This window comes from Plasmopara halstedii, assembly GCF_900000015.1.
Source record: "Plasmopara halstedii genome assembly, contig: Scaffold_2472, whole genome shotgun sequence".
NCBI classification, from domain to species: domain Eukaryota; phylum Oomycota; class Peronosporomycetes; order Peronosporales; family Peronosporaceae; genus Plasmopara; species Plasmopara halstedii.
Genome location: NW_020189379.1, coordinates 19,583 through 46,002, shown reverse-complemented (window position 1 = coordinate 46,002; position 26,420 = coordinate 19,583). Strand labels below are relative to the sequence as shown.

The window sequence follows — 26,420 nt, the reverse complement described above, 5'->3', positions numbered from 1 at the left end:
AAACGGAACCAAAGTAGTCATGACCGCCATAATCGTATGAGCCTGAATTAGCAAACTCGTCTATTACCTGTGTTTGGGTAGTGTTTGTCTGTTCCTCTCTGATGCAAATCTTAACGGCAGCCAATGGACACTCGCAGCGATAGTAAACAATCACTTCATCGAAAGGAATGTTCACCAAATACGGTATGACGGTAGTAAATTTCCTGTATAGCTGCTAGACGTAGCATCGGCGGACGATAGTCCAAAGATACGAAAAGCTTAAAGTGCAACAGTTCCATCACCCGAAATACTCGTCTTCGCTGGCACACCGTCAGCCGCATTTTGATCAGAAACACTATAATATAGTCTTGCCGTGACAGGACTTTGCTTGGGACGTTTATTTACCGTTTTATTGCGTTTGTAATGATAAAAATTGTAAAACCGACATTATTTCCCATAGTTAAGAATATTTCAAAAATAAGATGAACATTGTGCCATCATTCCTTAACTTGCAATAGCATTGAGACTACTTTACACTCCAAAGAACATCTGCGCTCTGAGGTGTCGTAGCAGGCACCACCAGCAGACATTAATGTAAACCAAGTCGTCCTACGAAGGCTTCACATGTCCGTGCGTCACAATCTGTATGTCGTTAACATATCTGTGGTGGCTGCAGCATATTTCATTATGGTGAGCGCTGTACTAACTCAAGTGGTAATATCAAGTGGTGAATTAAGTGTGATGAAACGCCTGAATGCATTACCTCACATATCAGCAATTACTCGGCTTTTCAACTTAATTTTCATTAACTAAAGCAGCACAGATTTCTGTGTGTTTGCACTCCCCTGAGAGCAGAAACCTGCCATAAGGTTTTAAAACGATTTTTAAGCGAGCTGACACTCATATCGTAAAGCTGCTTCCGTCGAAATAATACCTTTGATTCCATTGGAGTAAGGTGTGTCGTTGTCACATCAAATGGACAGGTTTGTAGTAACTTTGGTTCCGTAAAAGAGCCTGATTGAATGCTGCTGGGCGAGCAATTGTGCGGTACAGACGGTGAGACGCGCGACCCCAGTCTAAAATATTGTCACTGTTTATATACAGCGGTTCAACGTCGTCTCCTTGTCTCTTCATGATCGGGTAGTGATGCAACTCATCTACACACAAGATTTCGATCACCGTGAACAAGTAGATCCCAGCCCACTGCACCAACTGCAACGTCCGAAAAAGCGTACGCAGTTTCCGCCAGCTTACATACAAGCCAGTAAAGTTCTTTATCGCCATACAATGGGACACTTGGTAATCCGTTAGCGAGACAAATGTCGCTAGAATTGTCGTAGCTCGAGGTTGCCGTCCTTAATTCCAAAGCACAAGTGATAAGTCCATTTGATGTTCACTACGCAGTATCTCAACGTGCGAATATAATAAAAATGCTCAGAATTGGAAACCGCCAAGCGTTGTTGAGGTCTATTTCCTCTGTTTATGATCTCAAATTGACTATAAAGAGTAACATCACAGCCTGCTAGAAATTGATGCAGTGCCCCAATACTTTTATCTACATATCCATCATTCGATAAAATCCTCTTCGCACTTCATAACTGATACGATCATTGAAACAGCGTTCCAGTGGTTCTGTAAATATTCAGATCCCTTAACGTTATAGCACTCTGAAAACAGTGTGTCTGCGTCCATTAGTATCACCACTTGGAACGTTGAGTTTATTACAGCCAGTGCTTTAATGTAGAAGCCACGAAACTTGTCATGACAAGGTCGACACACAAAGGTGGACGACCGTTAACTGCAGCACTTGCAGCGCGTTCACAGACGTCGTAAAATGTCACAAACTGATCGTGTTTTTGCATCATGTTTTGAAGCTCTAGACTCAAGTCTCCACAATGTGGAATCTCTACAGGCAGTGACACTTGCAGACGTCGTAGTTCAAGTAAAAGGGAGAAACCAAGTAGTACAAAATCAACGTTCAAATGCTGTGTTTCTTGCCATGAACTGGTGGTAAAAGCTCACACTTGGCCTGATACAAGTGGTGGAACGTTCCAAGCCAAACGGCGACGATAGATCACGACTTGTTGCTATAATTCATAAAACATGAAGAGAAATGGACTTTATATTATCATCGGGATCAAATGGCAGCGACGTAAACGCAGCCATAGGCCACCAAAGCCGCCGATCGTAATCCGAGAAGTATCGAATCATACAAAACCGGTATTGCTATGGATGTCTAAGATCTTACTATTTGCTACTTCCTTCCTCTAACTATTTCTTTTCCTCCTGCACTGCTGCGTCGACTAGTGAATTCCATACTTGGCTGAAAGTATTTTGATGGCTTTCCTTCATCCAACTCTGCAGCTCTTTTTTCAGAAAGAATTTGCCGTTTGGTTGACTCCATTTCATGATAAGTGCACGACGTGATGCGACACGATTTTGTTGAAGCGTTAGAACCAACAATTGAATCTTCTTGTCAAACTTCTTTCGAATCAACGTATGACTGGATTCTTTCAATGCATTTGAAAACGGTAAAAAACTTGAAATGACTTGGCCATCCAACAAGAACTTGGCAAACCAACGATATTTATCACCTAGTCCATCTTTCGAGTCCTTTGTACTTCCATCAGGATACGCTATGCGCATCGCTGGTAGCGACCACTGATGTATCCCGTACTGTGCTTTAGCGTAGCATTGAACCTCATCTAGCTTGCCGTCGTAATAAGGTGAAGGCTCAGCGAGCGGGGGTCCATACTTACATAGAGGTGTGTCTTTTCCGATACGAGCGAGCCATTCGGGTTCAATTGCAGTCACAGTTTTCATATACGCACGTGTCGTACGCATTATGTACTGATAAACAACAAATTCTGGTAGCTTGCCTGGATTAGGCGTAAAGACAGACGAGTGCGGATGAATGTACACGGGTTCTTTAATCGACCCCAATGCTGTAATGTACGCACAGTTCCGCTCAATTTTTGTGCCTTCAGTAATCGTTCCAGCTGGAACACGCTTCGCAACATGATCCAAAAATCCAGCAGCTACAATCTGTCGCAACACAGCTTGCGTCTCAAGATCTGGAGGTGGCATCTTAGGACTCACTTGAACAGCCTCAAACCCCTTTTCTTCTGCGTACAACTTGTTTACAATTCGAGTCAATTGTTGTCGCAGCTTGAGCATATTCTGCATTGTTTTTTCATGCAAATGGTTAGTTGTACAAAATTGGCTACTACCACCAGCGAAAGCATATGCACCAGCCGCACGCAGAAGACTGAGAACGTCGCTCTCTTGGTCAATCCATTGTGCATGTTTCCGTAATTCTTCAGCTTCTCGCCACTCTTTTTCCATTTCTTCGACCTCATTTTTATCTTCTCCGTCTTCCACTCTTGCCTCTTCTCGTCGGTCCATAGCGTTTATAAACGGCGAGTGACCCGAAAGACCCGCTACAATAGCGATCGTATACTCAACAACATTAAGCTTTTGTGCAAGTAGCAGCATCTTCGCAAACCGTGCGGCTACTGGATATTTGACTAATGTACGGCCCAACATCGTAATAGCTTCGTCACCATCACTTGAGATAGCACCAAGATTAACCAACGTTTCCAGCGCATTCTTCACTGCCTGGTGGTCAGGAGGTGTCGGAAATGGAAACTGCAAGACGTTGTGAATACCCATAGCTTTCATCTGCAGCACCAGGTCATCAATTGGTTGGCACAGAATTTCCGGCGATGAGAATTTGGAGAATTCCGTGTCATAGACAGCAGACGAGTACAGACGGTAACAATGGCCTGGGCCTGTGCGTCCGGCACGACCGGCACGTTGATCAGCGCTTGCTTTTGATATCCACTGGACTTGGAAGGATGAAATGCCGTTAGCTAGGTCGAATACGCGTTCCTTTGTACGTCCAGCGTCTACAACATACTTAATACCAGGAATAGTCAACGATGTTTCAGCCACGTTGGTTGCAACAACGATCAGACGATGCATTTCCGGAGGCGTCTCAAAAACCTTCATCTGCTCATCATTCGGAAGCAACGAGTACAGAGGAAGCACGTGCATATACGGCACAGCTAGATCATCATCCATTTCGTCATCTTCTTCCTCGTATTCTTCTTCCTCACAATTAATCTCGTCGTTTTCATCGTTGCCAAACACGTGTGCTTCCTCTAAATCAGCCTCTTCTTCAATGTCGTCATGTTCCCTCAAAAAATCATTACTTTTGCTTGTCTGGAACTCTAAATTATGTTGACGACGTTGAGCACGAAATACGCGACGATTTGCTAAATTTTCAGCCTTCTTGTTCCGCGCAGCAACCGAGTACATGCGACTAAGTTGACGACACAATCTCAGAATCTCACGCTGCCCGGTCAGAAACACAAGCACGCCACCTTCAGGCAGTTTCTTATGGATCTTAATCACCTTCTTATACGCTTCGTCTACATAATTGTCTAGATTTGTGCGCTTGTTAAAGTGTACAGTAACAGGATATTGACGCGCGTCTACGCGAAGAACAGGCGGTGGGTTTGGAAACAGGCGGTGGTTTTGTGTAAAATCCTCGACACGCAATGTTGCCGACATGACCACGAGCTTAAGTGGCTTAATAGGTTTGTCAGCTGTCTCTTTCTCATCTTTTAGCAACAACGCGTACGCTTCTTCTTCCTCTCGTGCCATCTGAGCGCGTAATGGGGCAATCCGTGACAGTAAACCAATTAGAATATCAGTATTCACATTACGTTCGTGCGCTTCATCCAGCAAAAGGATTGAGTATTGACGTAGCAAAAAGTCTTGTTGGATCTCTTTCAGCAAAATACCATCTGTCATAAACTTAATGCGCGTGTACTGACTTACATGTTCAGCATCGTATCGAATCTGATACCCGACGTGACCTTCCGGTGAACCAAAAGGTACATTCAGCTCTTCAGCCACACGTTTTGCCGTCGACACGGCAGCCACGCGGCGCGGTTGAGTCACCCCAATGCGTCCACTATTGATTGGATGATCAGGATGACCATACCCAGCTTCATACAAAAATTGCGGCACCTGCGTCGTCTTGCCACTACCCGTCTCGCCACACAAAATGATGACATCGTTATCACTAATTGCTTCCATAATTTCCTGTTCGGAACTGCACACTGGGAGCTGCATTCGCGCCAGTTGAATTGCTGGATTACGTGACAGTGTAACGAGCGTCGTTTTGTACGTCAAGGTTGTCTTTTTGCTCAGTTCTCTCATCTCGTCTGCAGTCTTTAGTGTTATGGGTATAGGCACGTAAGCGTCTACTACACTTGTTTCATCTTTTTGCGGAGTAGAGTGGCTGCAATTTGCAGCAAGAGCACGTTGCTGACGCTTTTCCTCATTTTTCTTCCTCAAAGCTTCCAGCCTTATCATTGCTGCTGTTTGCGAGGTGGTGCTTCGTAATCGTTCATCCAAGTCTTCGACTTCTACGTTAGCATCGAGCTTCGCCGCTACAGCGTCTCCATGCGCTAAATTGGAAGGTTCGTTTTGTGGGGATAGCATAGGTACTGAGCGACTTGTAATCGACGGCTTTTTCTTCCGACGTTTCCTCTTTCCGGCTACAGCATCATTGACAATCAAAGATGCGGCTTCGGTTTGGACTGGTGCTGGGATCTCAGCCAGTTGAGACCCTACTGTCTCCTCTACTAGCTCATCAATTTCTTCTTCATCATTTCTTCTATCCTTTTTCAAATAAAGCTCCCGCTCAGCGCTTTTGGACAGATCCAGACCTGCCTTTTGACGATTCAGCGAGCGTTTCAGGCGCTCACGCAGCGTCTCCTTGTGGCCCAACTGTGACGTGCTATACATGAGTTTCATCTGGTCTTGTGAAAGTTGTTGTTCCTGTAACGACTTAAACAAGCTTTCACGTCTCGCATCTTTGACTTTTTTAGCAGCAATAGCCTCTAATTTCTTGCGTTTGCTCTTGCTCATGTGATGTGCTTGTTCTAGTAGCTCGTTCGACACATGGTCAACTTTTTCCTTCTTTGCACGACGACTAGGTAGCACTAACTTTCCACCAATACCTTCACCGCCTAATTCCTCTACTAACTCCTCCGATAGTAGTCCAATGGCTTTACAATCTGTCGCATCGTCCTCAATAGCTTCGTTCTTCACCACCTCTGTACTCGTTTGAGTCTCTTGCTGTATACTTTTCGACTTTTCTAACGCAGTCAAAACCTTCGTCGTCTTGACTTTTTTCTTCTTTACTTTTGTATGTCCAGACTGCTTCCGTTTCTTAGACACCATTGTCCAAGTCCGATACTTGCGTGTAGTAACAACAAGCTAATCAAATTAAAATATTCTTGTCATTTCATCCAATTATCATCACTTATTAATTGACTGGCTAAACGTTAAGTTCATTTACTCAAACATCTTCACTCTACCTAGTGATACACCATGCCAACGAAGCGTGTGAAAGGGAAGAAGAAGCTCAAGTCCATCAAGGCAAAGCAGACTGATGCCATGGGTAGTAAGCGCCGTTTAGCCAAACTTGGCAAGGAACAGCGCAAAGGCATGCGTGGTACAGCAGCGAACTACATTACACGCAGTCAAGCACTTAAACGACTTCAAGTAACACTTAAAGACTTTCGTCGCTTGTGTATTCTCAAAGGCATTTATCCTCGTGAACCAAAGAAAAAACCTTCTGGCAAGGACAAGACGTATTACTACTTGAAAGACATCATGTACTTGGCTCATGAGCCTGTTTTAGATAAATTTCGAGCTTTCAAGACATTTATGAAAAAGATCACGCGAGCGATGGGAAAAAAAGACTATGAAGGTGCTAAACGAAAGCATGAAAATCGTCCGACATATGAATTGGACCATATTGTGAAAGAGCGGTATCCTCGCTTTGTTGATGCTTTGAGTGACTTGGATGATGCCTTGTGTCTGGTTCATTTATTCGCTATGATGCCAACGGGTAATGGTGTTCGTGCTGAGGTTACGAGCAAGTGTTTACGTCTTGTACGCGAGTGGCAGAATTTTATTGTGGCAACAAGAGCATTAACAAAAGTTTTTGTAAGTATCAAGGGTATTTACTATCAAGCCAATGTTCAGGGTCAAACCATCACATGGCTTGTACCGCATCAATTTACACCCACGGTGGATAAACGTGTAGATGTGCGAGTGATGCTCACGTTTCTTGAGTTTTATGAAATTTTACTCAAGTTTGTAAATGCTCAGTTGTATATGCATATTGGTGTAGCATATCCACCCAAAATTAATTTGCAATTGGATGCTGCTGGTGCTCAATTGGCTGCTTTGGAGCTAGAGCGTACAAAGGAAAGTGAGCCGAAGAATGCTCAAGGCGAAGAGATTGAGGATCAGAAAACGTTGGAAAACATTTCACAACAACAGAAAGAGTCCGAAAAACGGATCAAAACGCTATCACTTGTCCAGGGGGTCAATGGTATTATTGATGAGGATATCGAGGACGATGAAAAAAATACGTACGGAGAACTGAGCGAGCCACTCGAAGCTGCGTTTGCATTTAATGAACTAGCGGCACAGATTCACAGCGATGAGCAAAAAGAACGCAGTGAAAAAAGTCTGTTTAGTGGACTCACTTTCTTTTTATCACGCGAGGTGCCCTCAGCTTGTCTGGAGTTGGTACTTCGCTCTCATGGTGCTCAGTTGGGCTGGGATGGTGCTGGGTCTCCATTTGATGAGAAGGATCCACGTATTACGCACCACATAATGGATCGTCCACATCAAGGCCATCGATACTTTAATCGAGAGTATGTACAACCTCAGTGGGTTTTCGATTCGGTGAACAATGGCATTCTGTTGCCATTGACGCGCTATCTCCCTGGTGCCGATCTACCGCCACATCTATCACCGTTTGTGAACGACCAACAAGAAGGTTACACCCCAGAATATCGCAAAGAATTGGAGAAACTCAAATCAGCGTCGCAAGTTTTACGTGAAGTAGGAAAAATCGAAAATGAATTTGAAACCGAGTCTGAGGTTGAAGACACAGAAGAAACTTATGCCGCTGATCTCAAGGCCGAAATTAATGGCAAGGATGAAAGGAGTGAAGAAGAAGATAAAGATGACGAAGAAGAAAAAGAAGAGGAAGTGGAGAAGGTTACGTCATTGAAGCGCAAGCCAGACGCGACATTGAGTGAGAAGAAGTCGAAACGTGTCAAGAAGGAAGAAGAAGCAGCAGAATTAAAAGAACTAGCTAAGACGATGATGTCCAAGAAGGCCAAACGACTGTATGACCGCATGCAGTACGGACTTGGCAAAAAGGCCGATAAGATCCAGAAGCTTGAGGACAAACGTCTCAAAATTGCAGCTGAGAAAGAAAACCCGACCGAACCAACAAAAACAAACGACGTTTCGAAGAAGCGCAAACGAAAGACTAAGGGCAAGAGCGCCAAGTAGATATAAATTCTCAATAGATCCAATCATTTGACACCAAAACACGATTCTTATTAATTTCTAGCTACATTTGGTACTTGCAATTGATGATCGATCGTACGTACTAACTACATGTTGGTTCACAACACACGAACACGAAATATCTATCATTTGAGCTCACCACTCTCATTGAAACGAAGACTAGAGTGACTATGGATGCTCAACGCCTCCCTTTCCTCAGCAAAAGACGTCATAGGCGCCACGATAGATACTAAGTACAAAAGTGCTCAATGCTTTAGACACGGAAGTACTATCCTCCTTGCCAACTTCATTTTTGTACATGCAGCCCAATGCCATCACGATAACAATGTAGCATCTTCCATCCCAAATGCATCAACGTCAGCCTCCCTCCTATCGTTTTTCGTATTGCTTAAGCAGCAGCTTTTGCCTTTGCCTCAGCCTGCCACTTCTTCCGCAGTTTTTTCGCTAATTTAGCTACTTTTTCATTACTGTCATGAGTTCAAACACACGGTGAATGTCAATGTCAACCGCACAGTTAATCGGCATTTACCTGGACTTGCGCAGTTTTGACACTGAGATTCCAACCTTGGAATCGATGATGTCTTGAGTATCTAATGACATACTGTGAAGTTGATCAAGTGCAGCTAGTTGCTTGCTGTGGAGCTTGCGCCCATTCGAGTCTTCGCTATTTTGATCCAGAATATGGTTCAGAGCCTTAAGGGTCTTAAGAGGATTCGGGCCAGATTCTGAATCAAATCGACAACGTCATCAATACAAACGTCGTGTATTTACATCCAAAGGTGCGTACCATTATCTGTCGACTGATCGTTACTTTGCTTGATCCACTTTTGTCGAAGCTCATGGGCTCGAGCAGAGACCTTGTCATTCCTAAAACAACAAATGCAAATTCTCATTCAAGCAAATCATATCAATAACGTTAAAAGATGTCCTTACATACCCGTGTTGACGAAGTTTAGACACTGCACGTGCGATTCCCGTCATCTTCAAATGATCGATGGTCAACGGCATCTATACAAACATCACGTCAGATTGAGCAGGACTAGTCATCAGCCTAGGACCACCAAACGTACCTCGCTCAACTGATTTAAACACAGCGACAACTCGTCATGTGAAGTTTCCGAGTTTTCCAATTTGGTTTTAAGCTCCAAAATTTCTTCGTTTGTAATTGAGTTCGGTGCTGGCACTATTTCTTCGACATTCCACTTCTTAACCAAAAAAGTCACTAATTCTGAAATCTTTGGCGATTTGTGGGATCTCAATTTACAAAGTTTCGGCTGGAGAGATGTCACTGCCAAGACCTTCTTGTCTACATTGTCTAAAGTCCTCAATGAATCGAGCGCGTTAATTATCTTCGACTCTAAATCCAGCGCTAAAGACAAATTTTTGGAAGCAGCTTCCAGTTCCGTTTTTGTTTTTTCTATATCATCAGCAACTCCATTTGCTTCAGTCACAACACTTTCTTCTCTCTTTTTAACATTCTCAGAGCTTACGGGCATAACCTTATCAGCCGCTTCAATCTTCTTTTCAGTCATCACAGGATCAGCCGATGCCAAACTAGGCTCTTCACATGCTGGGGACGTTGAATCGATCACATCTTCCTCTTCCATAGATGAGATCACCCGCGCCACTCCTTCTTTAATCGATGCTTTGTGGTGACGCAAATCCATGTCAAGTCGGTCCTCCAATAACTTTCTTACCGTCTTGGTTGTCATTTCTTCAAATGGACAATTAACAAGAATCCAACGGATTTCTTTCTCTAAGATGATACTCAAAGCTTCCGTCGTCATATTTCCTGGTGAGGGCTTCTTTTCTTCTCGAGTCTCCTTCTTTTCATCTCGAATCTCTTTCTTTTCATCTCGAATCTCCTTCTGCACTTCAGGCTTTTGACTTTTTACATTTGTTTTGGCGGTTTTCGCCACTTTCGGTGATGTTTTCCGGACTGCCACGTCGCTCTTACGCTTCCTATCGTCCTTCTTCTCTTTCTTCTCCTTCTCCTTTTTCTTCTTTTCTTTCTTCTTCTCTTTCTTTTTCTTCTTGACTTTTTCTTCTTCTTCCAATACATCTTCCATCTCTTCATTCTCCTCGTCCATTCTTTCATCATCCTCATCCACATCGATTTCTTGTGGCACAAGTTCTGGTGGCGGTGGTTCCAACGTTGGGTCAAGATCAGATGGTACCATATGAGGTGGTATACGTATGTCTTCAGGCTGAGAAAGATACTCTTCAACTTCATGTAGAGCAAATTCCAGTTCGTCCATCGTTCCCTTCTTTTTCATCAAATGCTGTGGATGGCCCTTAAGAAACTGATCTTTTTGAGAACAATTCCATGGCCGCAAAATGCCTTTTTTGAGCACCACAAGTGAACTAGATACAGTACCAGTTAGTTGTTATTGGTATCATGCCCTTTCACACTGGAGTGTATACATACAAATTATGCGAGCCAAAGTAATAGACAACAACAAAGTCGCTGGGAAAGTCTCGTGCTTTCTTGAGAATGCTCCGGTGGCCACTTCCTAGGATATGTAAGTTTGGACGGAGCTTAAACACGTCACAGATGTAGACAGGCCACCAAGGGTACCCCTCTAAGATGTACCAACCCAATGAGTTGGGCATCACTTTCTCCATCTTTTCGCTCTAGGTGTGAATCAAACGAAATTGCTCGTTCAGGGGACTTGGTGAGCATGCTATTTCACCGGTTGATGTTGTATATAAGGAATGTGATGTTGACCACAATGGTCAATACCATCAAATTAGTGGCTGCAATCCTCCCCCTCCCTCACTCATCGGCTCGTGATCCTAAAAAAGCAATAGAGTTTCGATCATGCCTTCAGACGACGAGCACAGTGTAAGCGACGTGAGTGATGTTGAGGAGGAGGTACAAACGCCTGCTCAAGAGGTGGAAGATTGTAGCAACTCGGATGTTGTGACTAAGTACAAACTAGCGGCTGAGATTGCACAGTCTGCTTTGCAGGGTGTTCTATCGCAACTAGTAGCGGGTGCAGACCTTGTGAAAGTGTGCGAATTTGGGGACCATATTGTTAAAATTCGCTGTGCTGCAATATTTAAAAGCAAAAAAGTGGACAAAGGATTGGCATTTCCGACGTGTATTTCGGTAAATGAAATCTTATGTCACTTTTCTCCATTAGCAAAAGAATCAATGACCGTCAAGGCTGGCGATTGGGTTAAGATTGATCTTGGATGCCATATTGATGGCTATATTGCTGTTGTAGCTCACACAGCTATTGTTCCAATGGAGGGATCAGCTGCTGAAGCCGAGTTTCCGGAACTTAATGGGGTTGAAGCTGATGTCTTCAAATGTGCTCATGATGCTGTCGAGCTATGTTCACGTCTTATTAAGCCTGGCAACACAAATTTGCAAGTCACAGAGGCACTTGCAAAGTTGGAGCAGTCGTACGGTGTGAAGAGTCTACAAGGAACGCTCATGCATCAATTAAAACGGTTTGTCATTGATGGAAACAAAATGATTGCTCAAAAGATGGACATTGAAAATCGCACTCCAAAAGTTACGTTTGAACCCAATGAAGTTTACACTATTGATGTGTGTTATACCACCGGCAGTGATAAACCAGTCACAAGTGAGCGTCGTACCACGGTTTTCAAACGTCAGGTGGACAAACAATACCGTCTCAAGATGAAGACTTCTCGCTACGTGTTTAAGGAGATTAATTCCAAATTTCCAACTTTACCCTTTACCATCCGTGCTTTTGATGATGAGAGTCAGGCCCGTATGGGTGTTGTGGAGTGCGTTAAACACGATTTGTTGCAGGCTTATCCAATCTTGGAAGGCCGTTCAGGGGACAAGGTGGCTCACTTTAAAATTACGGTGTTATTACTACCCAATGGTACCACCAAAATTACGGGGCTTGATTTTCCAAGTGACAAGGTTCACACGGACAAGAAAGTAGATGAAGAGACGGCTAAGATTCTTGCAACTTCGTTGAAAAAGAAGAACAAAAAGAAGAAGAAAAAGCCGGCAGCTTAAGATCATCCTGATGCTGTGAAGTTACAGTATCATGGAAAGGCTTAGCGTTGATTCCTTCTTTTGTCTCAACTTGCAAGCTACGAAGGACAAAGTACTGTCGTTACATAGGCTTTTGTTTAAGAGCAGGGGTAGAGAAAAGAATGTTTAGCTCAGAATGATCATTTCTGTGTTACTTCTGCACAGTTTCATGCGAGTCCTATGTAATGGCCAACACGGCTTCACCAGCAACAGTTAATAAATTTGAGGATTTGGACACCCGCTGTTCAAACGTGACCTACTCCAAGAGTTCTAAATCGATGGGTTCTTAGTCTCGCGTAATGAGACCTAAGACGTAGCTATAAATTGCAAATGTTAATGACAATGACCAAAGCATCCTTTTCTTAGGCCTTACCCGTTCTGACTTGCCTTGCTTCCCTTCAATCGTGTTGTCAACTTTAGCAAACTGATCGATATACAAAGAAAGTGTGGCATCAACAAGCTAGCGTCTGTGGCGACACCAACATTGTCGATCAGTACCTCAATTGAACTAATGACATTGACACAGCCATTGCCGAATCGATCACGATATGATGTGGTCCAGTTGATAAGCTGATTTGCAATTCGCTGCTCGAGGATTTGAGGAGCAGTGTGCGATTTGTTAGGCTCTTGCTTTTTATCAACGCAAAAGAGGAACCATTGCTGTACTGCAATCGGAACTGCAAATGAGCCTGCCGTGCTAATTCCTACATTCACGACCACCGAGTGATTCAGTCAGTAGCAATTGGCGATCGGCAAGGAAGAATAAAGAACGCGTTGGGCTAGATCTTTGCAAAGTTGAGTGACGCGCTGTTTCACATCGTTTGAACGTCACGAGACTCATCTAAATTCTTCCACTAGCTCAGATCAAAATAAAGAGCACTACGCTGGTGCTAAGTCATGTGTGATAATCTGCATTAACTGAAAGGCAATGGGAATACAACCTTTTTCACATGCCCACCTGTGGCTATCGCCAAGCTCAGAGAACATGTTTATGACTGAAAGGGTGTTGTTCGCTGCTTCTGTAGGGCCTCGAGCTTTTCCATTCATCAACAAAGTACATTTGGTCTGGTCCTCAGCGTTTTCAAGAATTGCAGCTGACACTTAGACAACGGTAGAACAGCTTCCAATGCTGTACTTCTTCAACATCTGCCAAGCTATATCTGAGTAAATACTCTCTGTACCTGAGGTACCGCGAGGTCGAGGAGCGAGGAAACGTCGTACATGAATTAACGATGAATCGCCTGACAATTTTCCGCAAAGGTTTTGTGTTTTGACTACTTCTTCATTAAGATCAAATAGAGTCCGTCGGCCGTCGGACTTTGATGTAGCAAGACTCCCGTTGCCTGCTGATACAATTTATACTTTCATCCCGAACAGCAATACTTATGGGAATGGTTCTGGGTGCACTACGACTTAGTGCCCAGTCTGCTACATGCTGCTGCCTCAAGAGTTTGATGATTATTTGTTGGGAACGATCCACCATGACACACTATGGTTTGAACTTACGAGAACGAAGAGTCTCTTAATGATGCAAGCGAGCTGCCAAGTCGCACAATCGTCTAGCGTCACCTTACCTCGAATACCTCGTCCGAATATCCATACGCTTCGAAATCATAAGCATTTGATACTGAACAATCACTTCGCCATGCGGCCACCTATGTGATGACTTGCGGGTGAATTCCGTGATCGGATCTGAGCAAGCTTACCAAACCACAACCACGTTGCATGTCGGATCTAACACCGCACTGGCCCGAACACATGTTTGAGGTAAAATGTCAGATGAGCATATTTCAATCGACATCACAAGCTTGTCATTAAATTGATATCTATGAAGCATTCAGCAGCGCCCCCGATTGCAGCCGATCGTCTATTTGATGATATTTTCGTTCCTCGCGTCGGTTACCGGTGAATGGAAACGTCACAGTTTGTTTTGTGTACAAACTGCGCACCTTGTCCTGCATGGCGTGCCTATCAATCCGTCAATGTTGGAAGTGTGCGCGTTCTTATTGATTATCAAACATAATCATGATTATCAAAAGTGATGCAGAGCTTGTGTGTACTGAAAGAGCTAGTGACTCTGAACTGCAATTTGCTATTGAACGGTTGTCAATCGGTCAGCCACAAATGCACATGTACTCTCTGCGCCACGGCCTCGATAACAACGTATCAAAGGGTGGCATGACTCAGTCATCACGCACAATTTTGATGTATTCAAATTTGATGGTTGGTTGTTTGGACGAGTCAATCGAATCAAGCAATGCTGGTAAATGGGTTTGCGTGTCCGCACCGATAATAGCTGCGTGGTAAGACTACAAGGATGACCGTGCGACGTGATTTTTTTATAGGATACTACAGCGCTGGTCATGATTGCTTTCGTTAACAACCTTGCATCGATACGGAGGGCATTATGACAATTAGAGGCGAAATCAGTATTCGTGCCTGTCACGCGATTTGCAGCTATATACATTTGATGCAGCTGTCAGCAGAGCTGAGTCTCACTCTTTATCTGGTACCAAAGTTTTACAAACTGAACGCGCCTGTATTCCCTGCTAACATTAGTAATGATCAATACACGAAAACTCGAGATATCGATAAATGTTTTATTTCACTTCACGTTTAGGTAGATTATACAAAAGTATCTATTGAGGGGTGTGGATGTTCTTATACGCACCGTCCTTTTCAACGTCAGTTCCCTTTCCAACTGAGCTGAACGAAGCTCGCGTGATATCAGTCGATGCGTATACCCTTTTGTAAAACTCAGCGTCCATGTCTTCAAATCCCTTTTCATTGTCAAACAGGCAGAACCAGGTAAGAGGGATCGACACGAGTGTGATGGCAGCAAACGTGTAGAAAGCGCCATCGTAACCAAAGCTGTCATTCTCGACCCAAATTGAAAAGCCAAATGTACCGATAGCAGCACCAGCCTTACCAGCCGCAGCCGACACACCGTGACACGTTGAACGGATTGGTGTGGGAAACATTTCTGTAGGCATGACAAATGTTGACATGTTGGGACCAAAGTTGGAGAAAAAGAGAGCTAGACCGTAAAGAATGATAAAAAGCACCGCTTTCTTTTTAATGTTCTCCCAAAAGATGGCAAGCACAAGGAAGAGCACAGTCATAACAGCAAAACCTTGCAACTGGATTATCTTGCGACCGAGGCGATTGATAAAGTACACAGCGACAAAGTAGCCGGGAAGAGCCATTAGGGCGACAAAAGCATTTTCTGCAGATACGACTTGAAGCGAGGCATTTTCAACTCCAACAACAGAGAGAATACTAGCCGAAAAAAGATTTTGGGCATAAAACACAATATCAAACAGAAACCACGTGCCAGCCGTACCCAAAAGACTCACACCATAGTGGCGAATGATGAACAAAATACGTGCTCGCGAAGCCAAAGGGTCAATTATCGTAGCAGCATTACGACGCTCCTCAATAGCCTTGTACGCGTCCGTCTCCTCTGCTGTAACTCGCCAATAGCACACCACGATAGCTGGGATCACACCGATTCCGAACAGTAAACGCCACACAGTCTCAAGACGGGAATCAGGGTTCTCGTTCTTCTCACCATCAGCAAGAGCCTGGATGATGAGATTGCCTAGAATGGCAGCAGTTAATGAGCCGACTCCTTGCAACGAGAAGGTGAGGGCAACTCGTTGATTGCGATTGGCAACGGAAGTCGCGTCTTCAGCCGTTGACGAGGCAGCAAGCGGGTACTCTCCACCAATTCCTATGCCAAGGATAAAGCGAGCAACAACGAGAAACCATAAAGTTCCCCTGTCGGTACCTCCATAGGCGACGGTACAAAGGGTTCCGCCAATTATAAGCAAGGCACACGTTGCGATCATATTAACACGACGACCAAAGACGTCACCAAGGAATCCGAAGAGAAGCTGACCGACGACGGCACCAATAAGTGCCCCAGCAGATACCCACGATTTCATACTGGACGTGTATACGTCCTTGCCATACTGCTCGGTGAGCACGACGTTGACAATATTCATCACAAATAGGTCGTACGCATCGTTAAAGAAGCCGAGACCACGTACTAGGAACTTGTTCATCTTCAATGCTTGACTGTCCCTTAGGAGACTGAAGTAATTTTAAAAATGATGCAAGTGGCACGACAATAACTGCTTCATTTGAACATGTTGTAAGAATCCGTCGTGAGATGGTCCACCAGTATGTTTGGATAGACTGGATAGTACCACGTAGGGGTGATACACATGCAGATCATTCAGAGATTCATATGTCGCTTACTTCTTGGTGTTTATACTAACTTTCTCGATACGAATCTAAAAGCGACTTCTTATAGCCAGAAAATGAATTCATGAATAGAATAAGATTGTTGACAAGATACAATTACAATGTGCTAGAAGCCTGATGAACTCGTACGACCTTTGGAAATACATCGATACTTAAACAGGATCGTTATTGCAGGCAAACATTGCGACTTGTCCGTGTAATATAGCGCAGCAGCGCCGACAAGCCTTTGTACTTTTTTGGTCCTCAAGATTATCCGGCCAGGTCAACAACATCGAGAGCGTGGGGCATATAGAAGTGGAAGTTTACTACGTCCTTGTTCTTCGTAAAAGGTCTATACGCTAGCACTGCGGAAAAAGGGACGAAGAACCCACAAAGCAACAAGGCCGACATGCACCGGATATAAAGGATCAAAGTGTAGAATAAGAGACTCCACATCCTAGACGCAAACATTCCGAGCGGGTCGGAACACCTCAGAAATCACAATATGTTCATATATGGACACCCTCCTGTTGATGGTTACGAATTGTGTTTGCAACAACATATATGCTTGGCAGCTTGATTTGCGATTTATGGTAGAACGGCTGAATTTCTCACGTAGACTGATTCACCGTAAAGTGACTTCATATGCACCATAATGATAGCCCTAAACATAAGTAACATAAATCTTTGTAATGTTTGTTCTGTCCTCCTTGTCTGTTCAGCCGTATTATCACAAATCCACAAAAACCGACTTTATGCTTTGAGAGTATGCACATTTAACAGAGACGGAGACTTCCTTTTGATATGGCGCTAGATGAAGTGTTTATGCATCTGCGTATCTTTGAGATCGGCCAAAAATTTGGAGAGAACCTACGACAGGGGGCTGGCGGCCACTTGACTGGACACGTTTACTCATCGTATTTGAAGATTGTATTAGAAGCTATGACATTGCTATGGACCATGCTTTATGAGGTAAAGTATGTCATCTATCGCAGTTTGATACAGTTTTTTGGTAAAATGTATGGATGTCTAGTACTTTGCGTTGTCTTTGGATGTCGTTGTCGTCTGACTCTCAGCCAGCGCGCTGTCATCAACCTGAGTGGAAAGTATTTCAAGCGACGTACCAGCTCCAAAGCTAAGAAAAGCTTTCAAGACTGGTAAGCTTAGACTTACAGCTGACCAACTCAAGGGTAGTGGATCTGTCATACATCTTCACCCTGCATCCTATGAGAAGGCACTCAAGGCTCGCAAGGCAGGTCGCGGTGTGCGTCTTGACATCACCAAGCATGAAATCAAGAAAGGATACAAGCAGGCTCAAGGTGGATCGATCTGGTCCAAGGTATGGGGTGGTATCAAATCAGCCTTCAAGTTTGCTAAAGATTCAGGTCTGTTGTCTCGCGCAGCTGATGCAGCTGTACCAGCCATTGCGACCGCACTCGGAGCTCCCCAGGGTGCTATCCCAGCAAGAGCAGCAATCCGTTCAATGAGCGGTATCGGTGTTTATGATGACGCGGGTGATAAGGAAGGAGGACGACTAACTATGACTGACGTCAAGAAAGGAGCAAAGCGAGCGCTATCATATGCGAAACGTAAGGGTATTCTAACTGATGTAGTTGATTCAGGTGAGAAGTACCTACTATTTAAGGCTACTAGGCCTGAGCATGAGGATCTAATTAAGTCTATTCGAGGTGAGGTACGTCGTCGATATAGCGTTGGCGTTGCTAAGCCCAAGGGTAAGAAGTTTGTAAAGGGCTCGCATGGCTAAGATTCGAGCTATGCGTGAATCTGGTGGGAGTTTGAAGAGATACAAAATACCATCCAATTCTGATAAATATAGTAATATTATATAAACATCCGGGTATATTTACCGTATTCAACATATTCAATCTGACTTATGCTATGTAGGCAGCACATTTAACCACGATGGGCGCAGCATAAGAATGTATTTGCAAAGTGGCTTAATCACAATCGACCATGTGCAGCTATGATTTATCCTCATATGCGAGATCATGGTTTGGATCAGTTTAAATGCTTTCTTATCAAGGAATATGATGTAATTGACCGCGTTCATTTAGAGGCTTACGAAACGTTATGGATTAAGAAGCTTAAGGCATGCAACAAGAATCTTCCATTTGCCATTAAGAAATGACGGACAAAGCAGCTTATGCTAAAGACCGTGAAAATAGACGTGCTAAAGTTAAAGAATACGCAGCAGCAAATAAAAAATTGATTGCTCAACGCACACGAGCATATCGTGAAAAGAACAAAAATTTCATTAAAGTTAAGAAATCCAAATCATTTGCGTGTGAATGTGGTGAAAGCTGGAACAAGGGGCATTGAAATCCACGCCATGATAGAACAAAAACCATCAGAACTGGTTAGCAAACCAATCACAAGCATTAGCTAACTCATTTTTTTGGTCGAAGCAGCAGCATGATCGATACTGAGGTATCGCGAAAGATCACCTTCTTATCGTTTTGGTTATAGATACTGATTGTAATTGTAGAGCGAGAACCGTTATGACAGTTCATCCACGCATACTGACTTGGTTTGTATGATATCAGCTTACCAATTTCAGAATCACCTCTATCGAATGTTTTGACAATATCACCTGATGCAACATACTCATTTTTGATCAAATCACAACGAACGATGTATGAGCTGGTAGGATGAATCTGTGGGATGATATTGGATAGCTGAGCGCTTGCAACTGTAGCTGAGGCAGCTGGGTAAGTAGCAACAGTCAGACCAACCACCTTTCCAAACTTAGCATTGTCGATAATTAGTCGAGGAACACGAGCTGTAGTAGGCAATCCAGTACCACTAGCAGAGTAGAGACCAGTAGCGGGTCGTGTCCAAGTACCACTCACAGTTGGCAACGTTGTTGGCGTAGGTGAAAAGTCGATCTGACACGCGTAATAAACACTGTTCTCACTCAGCTTTAGATAAAATACGTTGTTCCCAGTTGGATCGATCAAATACGCTCCAGCATTGACAAGAGCCGTCTGAATGCTACGATTGATATCATCATAAGAATAGATACCATCCAGAAGAGTAATACTGATAGTTGAGGTGGTAGCCGCTGTTGGAACTTCAACTTTGAAGGTAGTGTTTTGGAATTGCATCGCGTCAATGTTGTACTCAGAGTTGTACATGCTAATGCTCTGGACCGCGCAAACTACATCACAAAAGTCAGCAGCTGAACCAGGGAACGAATGTTTCCATGTGCTGTTGTAGTTATCCTGAACGAGGTTAGTCGAAACGAGTTTCAGAAAGCTCACCATTGAAGCTGTATATTGATCCAGTCAAAATATTTTTAATGCATCCTGATATTTAGAAGATTAAGTATAATAATATGATTGGGATTGGACGCGTATATAAGATTACTAACACAGATGAAAGCATGGTAGTACAACTCAAACACTGAGCCAGCGTTGGAAAACTCATAAAAATCATTACGAACGGTGGGTTAGTGGTGAAGACAGAACGCTATCAATCTATCAGTATTTCAAAGAGCAAGGCATTGATCACTTTAATATCAGTATGGTATCACAACATAATATCACAACTCACAGCGAGTTAAGAAGATTGGAACAGCTAGTTACTGATAACACAGCATGTGTCAATAAGATAAGGGCGTTCAGATCAGTGCAGCAACTGGCTGAATATCAGCACGAGTACCGTGAAAAACATAAAGATGAAATTGATGAATATCAGCGACAATATCGGGAAGCTAATAGAGATAGAGTAAGAAATCAGATTCATCGTTTACCATCGCAACGCATCGAATGTCCATGTGGTTTGACATATACCCGATATCACAAAGCGCGACATGACAAATCAAAGCTTTATCAAGATCTTATAGCTCATTCGGATTGATTTCTTGGTTGAAGTTGTACCTTAACTGACTCTTCACGGAATCAATTAAAAGACACTGACCTTTTTTCGTCCTTCTGTAGCTTTATTATAAGCAATCATCGTTTTTTTGTCGTCAATTCCATTGATATTAAAATTTCTAACAAATCACGTTTCGAGTTAGCCTTGAGAATAGCTATATATTTGGAATTCAACCTAATCATCTTATCGGTAGCAAAATAGCTATATATGGCTTAAGAAGATCGCTGATAGTTTAAAATGCCGGCCACGAGTATAGTAATGTGAGAAGATGTTCTTCTGGAGTAGCTTGTCGTTGCTGTAGTCATCAATTATAACGAGCTCAGGGTTATTTAAACTCATTGGTGTATGGCGCACTTGATCAACTTTAGGTGGAGTATTGGGGTCAGCAAAAGTGGTGAAATTTTCTAACTTATCGCGAAGGTATTTATACAGTTCCTGATGCGGATTTGTTGCAATGATTGTCAAATGAGCAAACACATGAGGAGAATGCTTAAGGATAAATAGCGTCAGATTATTTTTTCCACAGAACGATGGACCAAGGACAACCATTCTAAACAGCTTTTTGATGTCAAGACCGGGGATGTCACCCATTACAGCAGACTTGAACTTTTTTGGCAATGAAGCACCAAAGTCTGGAATACAGCTCATGATCGTGTCTTTAGTTACTCGATCTATATAGCACGAGCCAAAAACGACAGAGATCAAAGATCTCCGGGTGGAAGTTTCACTTCGCACCACGATGAGTTCAGGTTTCTCCAATCCCAAGCCAATATTTGCATCACCGATCTATAACCCAGCATTCTATCTAACGTTAGATGCCAGCGGATATCTAACCTATGAGTACGCACAAACGGTTTATCTTGATAAGTATGATTATCGAATGACTTATATAACAGAAATTACGCCAGGAACGGCCACGCAAGGTATCGCTCTTGTTCCAGGTACTAATGCTGATATTAGTGGCATCAGCGCTCTGAGTTGTAGTAGCCTTACCGTGGGTGGATCCTCTATAGTAGCACCACCAGCATACGTAATTGGTGTCACAGAGGGGTCAGCTCTAGCAAGCAAAGCTCTTGTCCTCGATTCTAAATTAACAGATTACTGGAATCAACAAGATTATACTTCTGGGTGTATCCACCTCTACTGGAACTTCAGAAACACTTCTGAGTCTATCCAACGCGAACACATCGCCCGCTACTGCAGCGATTCAACTAAAGGCTGGAACTGCTGCAACAAGCGAATGCTTTATTCGAACTACCTCAGCAACGACTAAAACAGTGATCATGGTTTCAGGAGCCCGTGTTATCACTTGCGAGAGCACTGGAAATGTTTCGATAGGAGGGACTACTACAACCTACAAGCTTGACGTGGGTGGAACTCTTAACTGTACGAATCTCTATAGATCAGGCACCATTGCGGATATCACGTTAGTCTCGGGCATCACTACCATTGGTACTGGTCAAGCATCAAAAGCACAAAAGCTCGACGCATCTCGTAATGCGATCAATATTGCTTCTCTTGCGTGTGATACAATCATCGCGAACTCAGCTACGAATATATTAAATATCAATCCAACTACGCTTCAACTCAAAGGTGTAGCACTGACCGCAACAGCTACTCAGTTAAATGTTTTAAACGGTTTCACGGGGACAACAGCAAATCTAAATATTCTTAGCGGGACAAGCGTATCAGCTACTGAGCTTAACTATCTTGATGTCGTCATTGGTACCGGTACTGCTTTTAAGGCGTTAGTACTAGACTCTACTCGCAACATCGCGAATGTCAATAATATATCATGTTATTCGATCGATCTGTCGCTGCATTGGGATATCTCAATACACACGATTATCGACTTGATGGATTATCAATCAATCTATCTACCCGTGCTAGGAGCTACTGCTGGTACTGCTTCGCCAAGCAAAGCTCTTGTTATTGGTGCGTCGAGAAATATAACAAATATCGTATCAATGACTTCGACAGGCGATATTACAGCTGCAGGGAGCCTGAATGGATATCTGACTTATGGTAATTAAGCGGCAATTACAAGCGTTGGCTCGTTGACCGAGCTCGGTATCCATTCAACGCCTACACATGAATACTTTTCGATTACTGGCTCAGGGATAGATTACATCGATGGTTCATTTACGCGGATGATGACTCTGACTGGATTTAATGCTACCTCATCAAATGCAACATGGATTGGAAATTACACAAATAACGAATTGCGCTTTGGGACGAACAACTCATTTACGATGATTTCAACTACTACAAATCGATTAGGCGTGGGTACTACATCACCATCTGCACCTCTACATGTATGAGGTACTGCTAATTTTGTTTTTGGTGCTGGTGGTACGACAGTTTATCGCCTGTGAACAGATAACGGCATTACAGAATCAGCCCTGGGACCTATCACATATGCATGTGCAGGTATTTTTAGCGGCTATTTAGCTGCTACAGCCCTTGCTATGACATCGGATCGACGACTGAAGATAAACATTCAGCTATGTCCGATTGATCGAGTGATTTAGAGCTTGAGCCGGCCAAGACTCAACTCAATGTCGATTACAGCCGAATCGCAGCGTACAACATGAAAATGATTCAATATCTAATGCGTGAGATAGAGACCCTCAAAAAGGATCGTGATGAACCAAAGTATAGTCTTGCCAATATGGAAAATGAAACTCATTGATATCCGCAAGAGTCATCAAAAACACAAAGATACTCAGATGACGTCATCATCAATGGTAAGCTCCACAAGAACGTCAATTTTGGCGAAGTTCGTTATGGACACTATCGAGACAGTACTCATATCTGGCCACAACGATGAGCCCACGTAGCGGCTCCTGGTGGCTTACGGTCAGCCATCTTAAACGCAAAAATGCGCTCTAACGACGCCATGCTCGCCATGGAATTGCCTGAAGGCAAGGGGCGCAAGCTCCGAACCAAAGGCTCCAAGCTTGCTTGATATTCTTGGTAGATAATATATCTGATAATCTATACAATGGGTTGCGGACCAGGTAAAGAATTGAAAACCAATCTATCATCCGATGAGCTAAGTCAAATCATCGGGTGTACTCTCTTACAAGCTGATCGAATCGTAGTCCTCGGTGATTCTGTGTTTCTACCTACTCAGAACAAAGAGGGTGAGTCTGCCATACTTGAAGTAAGTATCAGCGATAAAAAATATCCGTCTATCGAGAATATTGAAATAAGCTGGTTCGGGAAGGTTTGACTTAGAGAGCGAACGTCTTTACAGCCTTAGTCTTTTTTTTCGGCTGGTAAGCCCACATACGACCACCCTCTATCTGGGTCGTTGCATCTACCTTTTTGATTGACTTATCGAGATCAGACCCATACAGCTGCCTGAGTTCTGAGGTCTGTCATGAATGATAAGGTTCTTCATGATAGCTTTGAGTTCAGCAACATTGTTATCGGCGTTATCGCCATAGCTACCAGCAGAACTGGAAGTAATGCGGGGGTTGAAGAAGAACATGACGATTGCGTCGTTTATAGTAGTCGAGTTATTATTTGTTTGAATTCTTTATTATCGATAAGGCGATTGCTGTACAGATCCACAGCGAGGGACTTGAGCTGCTTGATAATGCTCGAGTTGTCATTCTCGGGTTCCAACTTTTAGTTTGTCATACTCTGCACGAAGGGTCTCCATTGGATCAGTAAGCTTATCGTGGAAACTATACTGAAGGTGAGTGATTGCAAGGATCTCTTTGAACATTTTCTTGTCATCGATGCTGAGCTTATCATACGTTGGCTGATCGATATGTTGCTTATAAACGAGCGTTCTGATCATTGCCTGTAGCTGATCACTGATTTGACACTTGGGTCCGCACTTTCGACGATTCGGTTGTACGATGACTAGTGTTTTGGCATCAAGGTCAGGAATACGGATGTACCTGCTTCCAAGCTGACGATACACATACACTGATGGAGTAGCTAAGCCCTGAATCTCGTTGAGATTGTAGGTTCTTCCACGACGTACAACACCTTCTAGTGGCGCTACACCAGCTCCTCTCAAGCCACGGTCTTTAAGCCCCTTCCCACGATTGCGCTGTGCAAAGTCGTCCGCAGCTAGTTCACGTCCCTCTTCCTCCGCAACCTCCTGAGCTAATTTAGAGTACTTTTTAGCTTTAGCTTGAAATACTGCCTTTGTAGCTTTCATCGCTGACGCAGCTGCCTTAAAAGCCGATCTTGCCGTCTTTGAGTTATTTCCTTTAACGGCCTCTTTCGCTCATTCGAATCGTTTCATGGCTTCGCCATAACTTTGATAAGCGCGCTCAGCGTCATCGTGAAGCTTGATTCACTTTCCTCATATAACTCTTCACTCTGTTGCTTCATGTCGTCAGCATTGCTAAAGATGACCTCGCGAATGATCTTGAGATTGTCATTAACATCTTTAATCATTTGCTTCTCCTCTTCAGTTGCTGGACCTTCAATATCACTTGCAGTACTGTACGCATCTTCCAGCCCGCTTAAAAGCGCAAGGAATGTATCCATCCAACGTATCACATTCATCAGATCGCTCAAAGCATTTCCAGAAACAGTTTTATGGTCCTTATTCCTAAAATTGAATACTCTCTTCTTACTTGGTACGCCAAAGTAGTAAGAATCGTGAGTTCTTACTCCAGTCTTAGAATCAGCAACAGGGTGAAGACGAAATGGGATCACGACTTCGTTATCAAAAAGGCTTTTGTAGTACTCGTATAACATTTTCTTTGCTTCACTGTCAGGGATAGATAAAATTCCGTCAATATTTTCATCTTCATTTAAACCTGTTTTCGTACCATGACGGGCTTCACGCTCTCCATCATCGCCATAAGGCTTGTAGTCCTTGACAGCTTTCTCGATATCATCAGCTCCAACCATAGTTAGTACTAGTCCCCTATCATCGACCATCTTTAGAAACTGTCTAAGTGTGGATTGCCAATCGATCTTCTTCAGCGCAGTTGTGTGCTTCAGATTTGATTCTTTTCCAAATACATCAATGGATCCATTCCCGACCCAAACATACTGTTCTAATGAGCTTTTGTCAGATTTATATTTACCCTTGAAAACTGGTATATTGCTCTTGGTTAGACCATTTGACTCTAGCATCTCCGTGTTTCTGGAAACAATCCACAGCATTCTAAACTTACTACGTTCGTCGTCGGAGGTGGTAGAAGTTTATACTATCAAACGTTATATTTGGTAGCCTTCGTTCTTTTAGACCTTGGAGTGTGATACGATCCCGCACAACAGACTCAAATCCATTCGGACTAAGTACATCGTTGTTGCGCCCCCGACCCTGCTGCACACCCTTGGCGGAAACCTTCACCGTGTACAATTCGTCGGGTAGATAGAAGATATAGTTTTTCGAGGATAATGAGACCATAGCATCACCTGACCATTCATCCTTGAATAGACCAGGGGTACGACGATCAAACTTAGCCACGTCCGTGTTGTAAACACGTGGGAACCAATCATACTTGTGCTGAACGAAATGCATGTAGCTTGTACCAGCGGGTACATAGTTGCTAATATCGAGCATTTTCATGTCCGATGTCGCAATGCACACGTAGCTAGGATTTTTGATAACCGATTGAATGTTGTCCGTGCCAATAACTGCAAAGAGATCGTTCTTAATCAGATTGATATCGTAGCGACCGCTGTTGAAGCCAAGCACTGGTACTTGATCAAGTTGCTGCTTAACCCTGCCATATTCAGATCTCTGCTTACCAAAGCCAAGACTGCTGTGAAAGTCAAAGAAGCTTCCAAATCGTCGAAGTTGTAAATAGGTTTGATATCTTCCCAACAAAGACTTGAATAGCCCACAGTCTTGTCGACATCGTGAATTTTCCGCTTT

General features: G+C 43.5%; 14 protein-coding genes across 14 annotated transcripts; 6 read left to right on the top strand and 8 right to left on the bottom strand.

Annotated features, from left to right (window-relative positions):
- Nucleotides 1–2,250: 2,250 nt before the first annotated feature.
- Nucleotides 2,251–6,237, bottom strand: PHALS_03983 (atp-dependent rna; the record flags this gene model as incomplete). The annotated part of the gene is made up of 2 exons (XM_024718286.1): nucleotides 2,251–4,046; nucleotides 4,098–6,237. 2 exons carry the CDS (start codon nucleotides 6,235–6,237, stop codon nucleotides 2,251–2,253), a joined length of 3,936 nt encoding a protein of 1,311 aa, XP_024583700.1.
- A 150-nt stretch (nucleotides 6,238–6,387) lies between these two features.
- PHALS_03982 (pescadillo-like protein) lies at nucleotides 6,388–8,376 on the top strand (the record flags this gene model as incomplete). The annotated part of the gene is made up of 1 exon (XM_024718285.1): nucleotides 6,388–8,376. The coding sequence occupies one exon, from the start codon at nucleotides 6,388–6,390 to the stop codon at nucleotides 8,374–8,376; it is 1,989 nt and encodes a 662-aa protein (XP_024583699.1).
- A 406-nt stretch (nucleotides 8,377–8,782) lies between these two features.
- PHALS_03981 (hypothetical protein F443_18240) lies at nucleotides 8,783–10,181 on the bottom strand (the record flags this gene model as incomplete). Its single annotated transcript, XM_024718284.1, has 5 exons — nucleotides 8,783–8,861; nucleotides 8,924–9,119; nucleotides 9,182–9,261; nucleotides 9,332–9,402; nucleotides 9,465–10,181. The coding sequence occupies 5 exons, from the start codon at nucleotides 10,179–10,181 to the stop codon at nucleotides 8,783–8,785; spliced, it is 1,143 nt and encodes a 380-aa protein (XP_024583698.1).
- Nucleotides 10,182–10,257: 76 nt separating this feature from the next.
- Nucleotides 10,258–11,204, top strand: PHALS_14979 (uncharacterized protein). Its single transcript, XM_036407155.1, has one exon. The coding sequence runs from the start codon at nucleotides 10,732–10,734 to the stop codon at nucleotides 10,909–10,911; it is 180 nt and encodes a 59-aa protein (XP_036263407.1). The 5' UTR covers nucleotides 10,258–10,731; the 3' UTR covers nucleotides 10,912–11,204.
- An 11-nt stretch (nucleotides 11,205–11,215) lies between these two features.
- PHALS_03980 (dna-binding 42 kda) lies at nucleotides 11,216–12,397 on the top strand (the record flags this gene model as incomplete). Its single annotated transcript, XM_024718282.1, has 1 exon — nucleotides 11,216–12,397. One exon carries the CDS (start codon nucleotides 11,216–11,218, stop codon nucleotides 12,395–12,397), a length of 1,182 nt encoding a protein of 393 aa, XP_024583696.1.
- A 144-nt stretch (nucleotides 12,398–12,541) lies between these two features.
- On the bottom strand, nucleotides 12,542–13,402 carry PHALS_03979 (uncharacterized protein; the record flags this gene model as incomplete). The annotated part of the gene is made up of 6 exons (XM_024718281.1): nucleotides 12,542–12,613; nucleotides 12,676–12,732; nucleotides 12,789–12,839; nucleotides 12,914–13,045; nucleotides 13,296–13,305; nucleotides 13,374–13,402. The coding sequence occupies 6 exons, from the start codon at nucleotides 13,400–13,402 to the stop codon at nucleotides 12,542–12,544; spliced, it is 351 nt and encodes a 116-aa protein (XP_024583695.1).
- PHALS_14980 (uncharacterized protein) lies at nucleotides 13,401–15,008 on the top strand. The gene has a single exon (XM_036407154.1). It carries the CDS (start codon nucleotides 14,441–14,443, stop codon nucleotides 14,720–14,722), a length of 282 nt encoding a protein of 93 aa, XP_036263406.1. The 5' UTR covers nucleotides 13,401–14,440; the 3' UTR covers nucleotides 14,723–15,008.
- Nucleotides 15,009–15,054: 46 nt separating this feature from the next.
- Nucleotides 15,055–16,482, bottom strand: PHALS_03978 (inorganic phosphate; the record flags this gene model as incomplete). The annotated part of the gene is made up of 1 exon (XM_024718278.1): nucleotides 15,055–16,482. The coding sequence occupies one exon, from the start codon at nucleotides 16,480–16,482 to the stop codon at nucleotides 15,055–15,057; it is 1,428 nt and encodes a 475-aa protein (XP_024583693.1).
- Nucleotides 16,483–17,467: 985 nt separating this feature from the next.
- PHALS_03977 (uncharacterized protein) lies at nucleotides 17,468–18,812 on the top strand (the record flags this gene model as incomplete). Its single annotated transcript, XM_024718277.1, has 5 exons — nucleotides 17,468–17,635; nucleotides 17,697–17,707; nucleotides 17,780–18,396; nucleotides 18,646–18,675; nucleotides 18,739–18,812. 5 exons carry the CDS (start codon nucleotides 17,468–17,470, stop codon nucleotides 18,810–18,812), a joined length of 900 nt encoding a protein of 299 aa, XP_024583692.1.
- A 259-nt stretch (nucleotides 18,813–19,071) lies between these two features.
- PHALS_03976 (uncharacterized protein) lies at nucleotides 19,072–19,947 on the bottom strand (the record flags this gene model as incomplete). The annotated part of the gene is made up of 1 exon (XM_024718276.1): nucleotides 19,072–19,947. One exon carries the CDS (start codon nucleotides 19,945–19,947, stop codon nucleotides 19,072–19,074), a length of 876 nt encoding a protein of 291 aa, XP_024583691.1.
- An 808-nt stretch (nucleotides 19,948–20,755) lies between these two features.
- Nucleotides 20,756–21,398, bottom strand: PHALS_14977 (Uncharacterised protein family B354L). The gene has a single exon (XM_024718275.2). The coding sequence runs from the start codon at nucleotides 21,206–21,208 to the stop codon at nucleotides 20,762–20,764; it is 447 nt and encodes a 148-aa protein (XP_024583690.1). The 5' UTR covers nucleotides 21,209–21,398; the 3' UTR covers nucleotides 20,756–20,761.
- PHALS_03975 (uncharacterized protein) lies at nucleotides 21,397–22,593 on the top strand (the record flags this gene model as incomplete). Its single annotated transcript, XM_024718274.1, has 4 exons — nucleotides 21,397–21,400; nucleotides 21,469–21,501; nucleotides 21,574–21,590; nucleotides 21,658–22,593. 4 exons carry the CDS (start codon nucleotides 21,397–21,399, stop codon nucleotides 22,591–22,593), a joined length of 990 nt encoding a protein of 329 aa, XP_024583689.1.
- A 1,583-nt stretch (nucleotides 22,594–24,176) lies between these two features.
- Nucleotides 24,177–24,740, bottom strand: PHALS_03974 (uncharacterized protein; the record flags this gene model as incomplete). The annotated part of the gene is made up of 1 exon (XM_024718273.1): nucleotides 24,177–24,740. One exon carries the CDS (start codon nucleotides 24,738–24,740, stop codon nucleotides 24,177–24,179), a length of 564 nt encoding a protein of 187 aa, XP_024583688.1.
- An 83-nt stretch (nucleotides 24,741–24,823) lies between these two features.
- On the bottom strand, nucleotides 24,824–25,702 carry PHALS_03973 (uncharacterized protein; the record flags this gene model as incomplete). The annotated part of the gene is made up of 1 exon (XM_024718272.1): nucleotides 24,824–25,702. One exon carries the CDS (start codon nucleotides 25,700–25,702, stop codon nucleotides 24,824–24,826), a length of 879 nt encoding a protein of 292 aa, XP_024583687.1.
- Nucleotides 25,703–26,420: the final 718 nt, after the last annotated feature.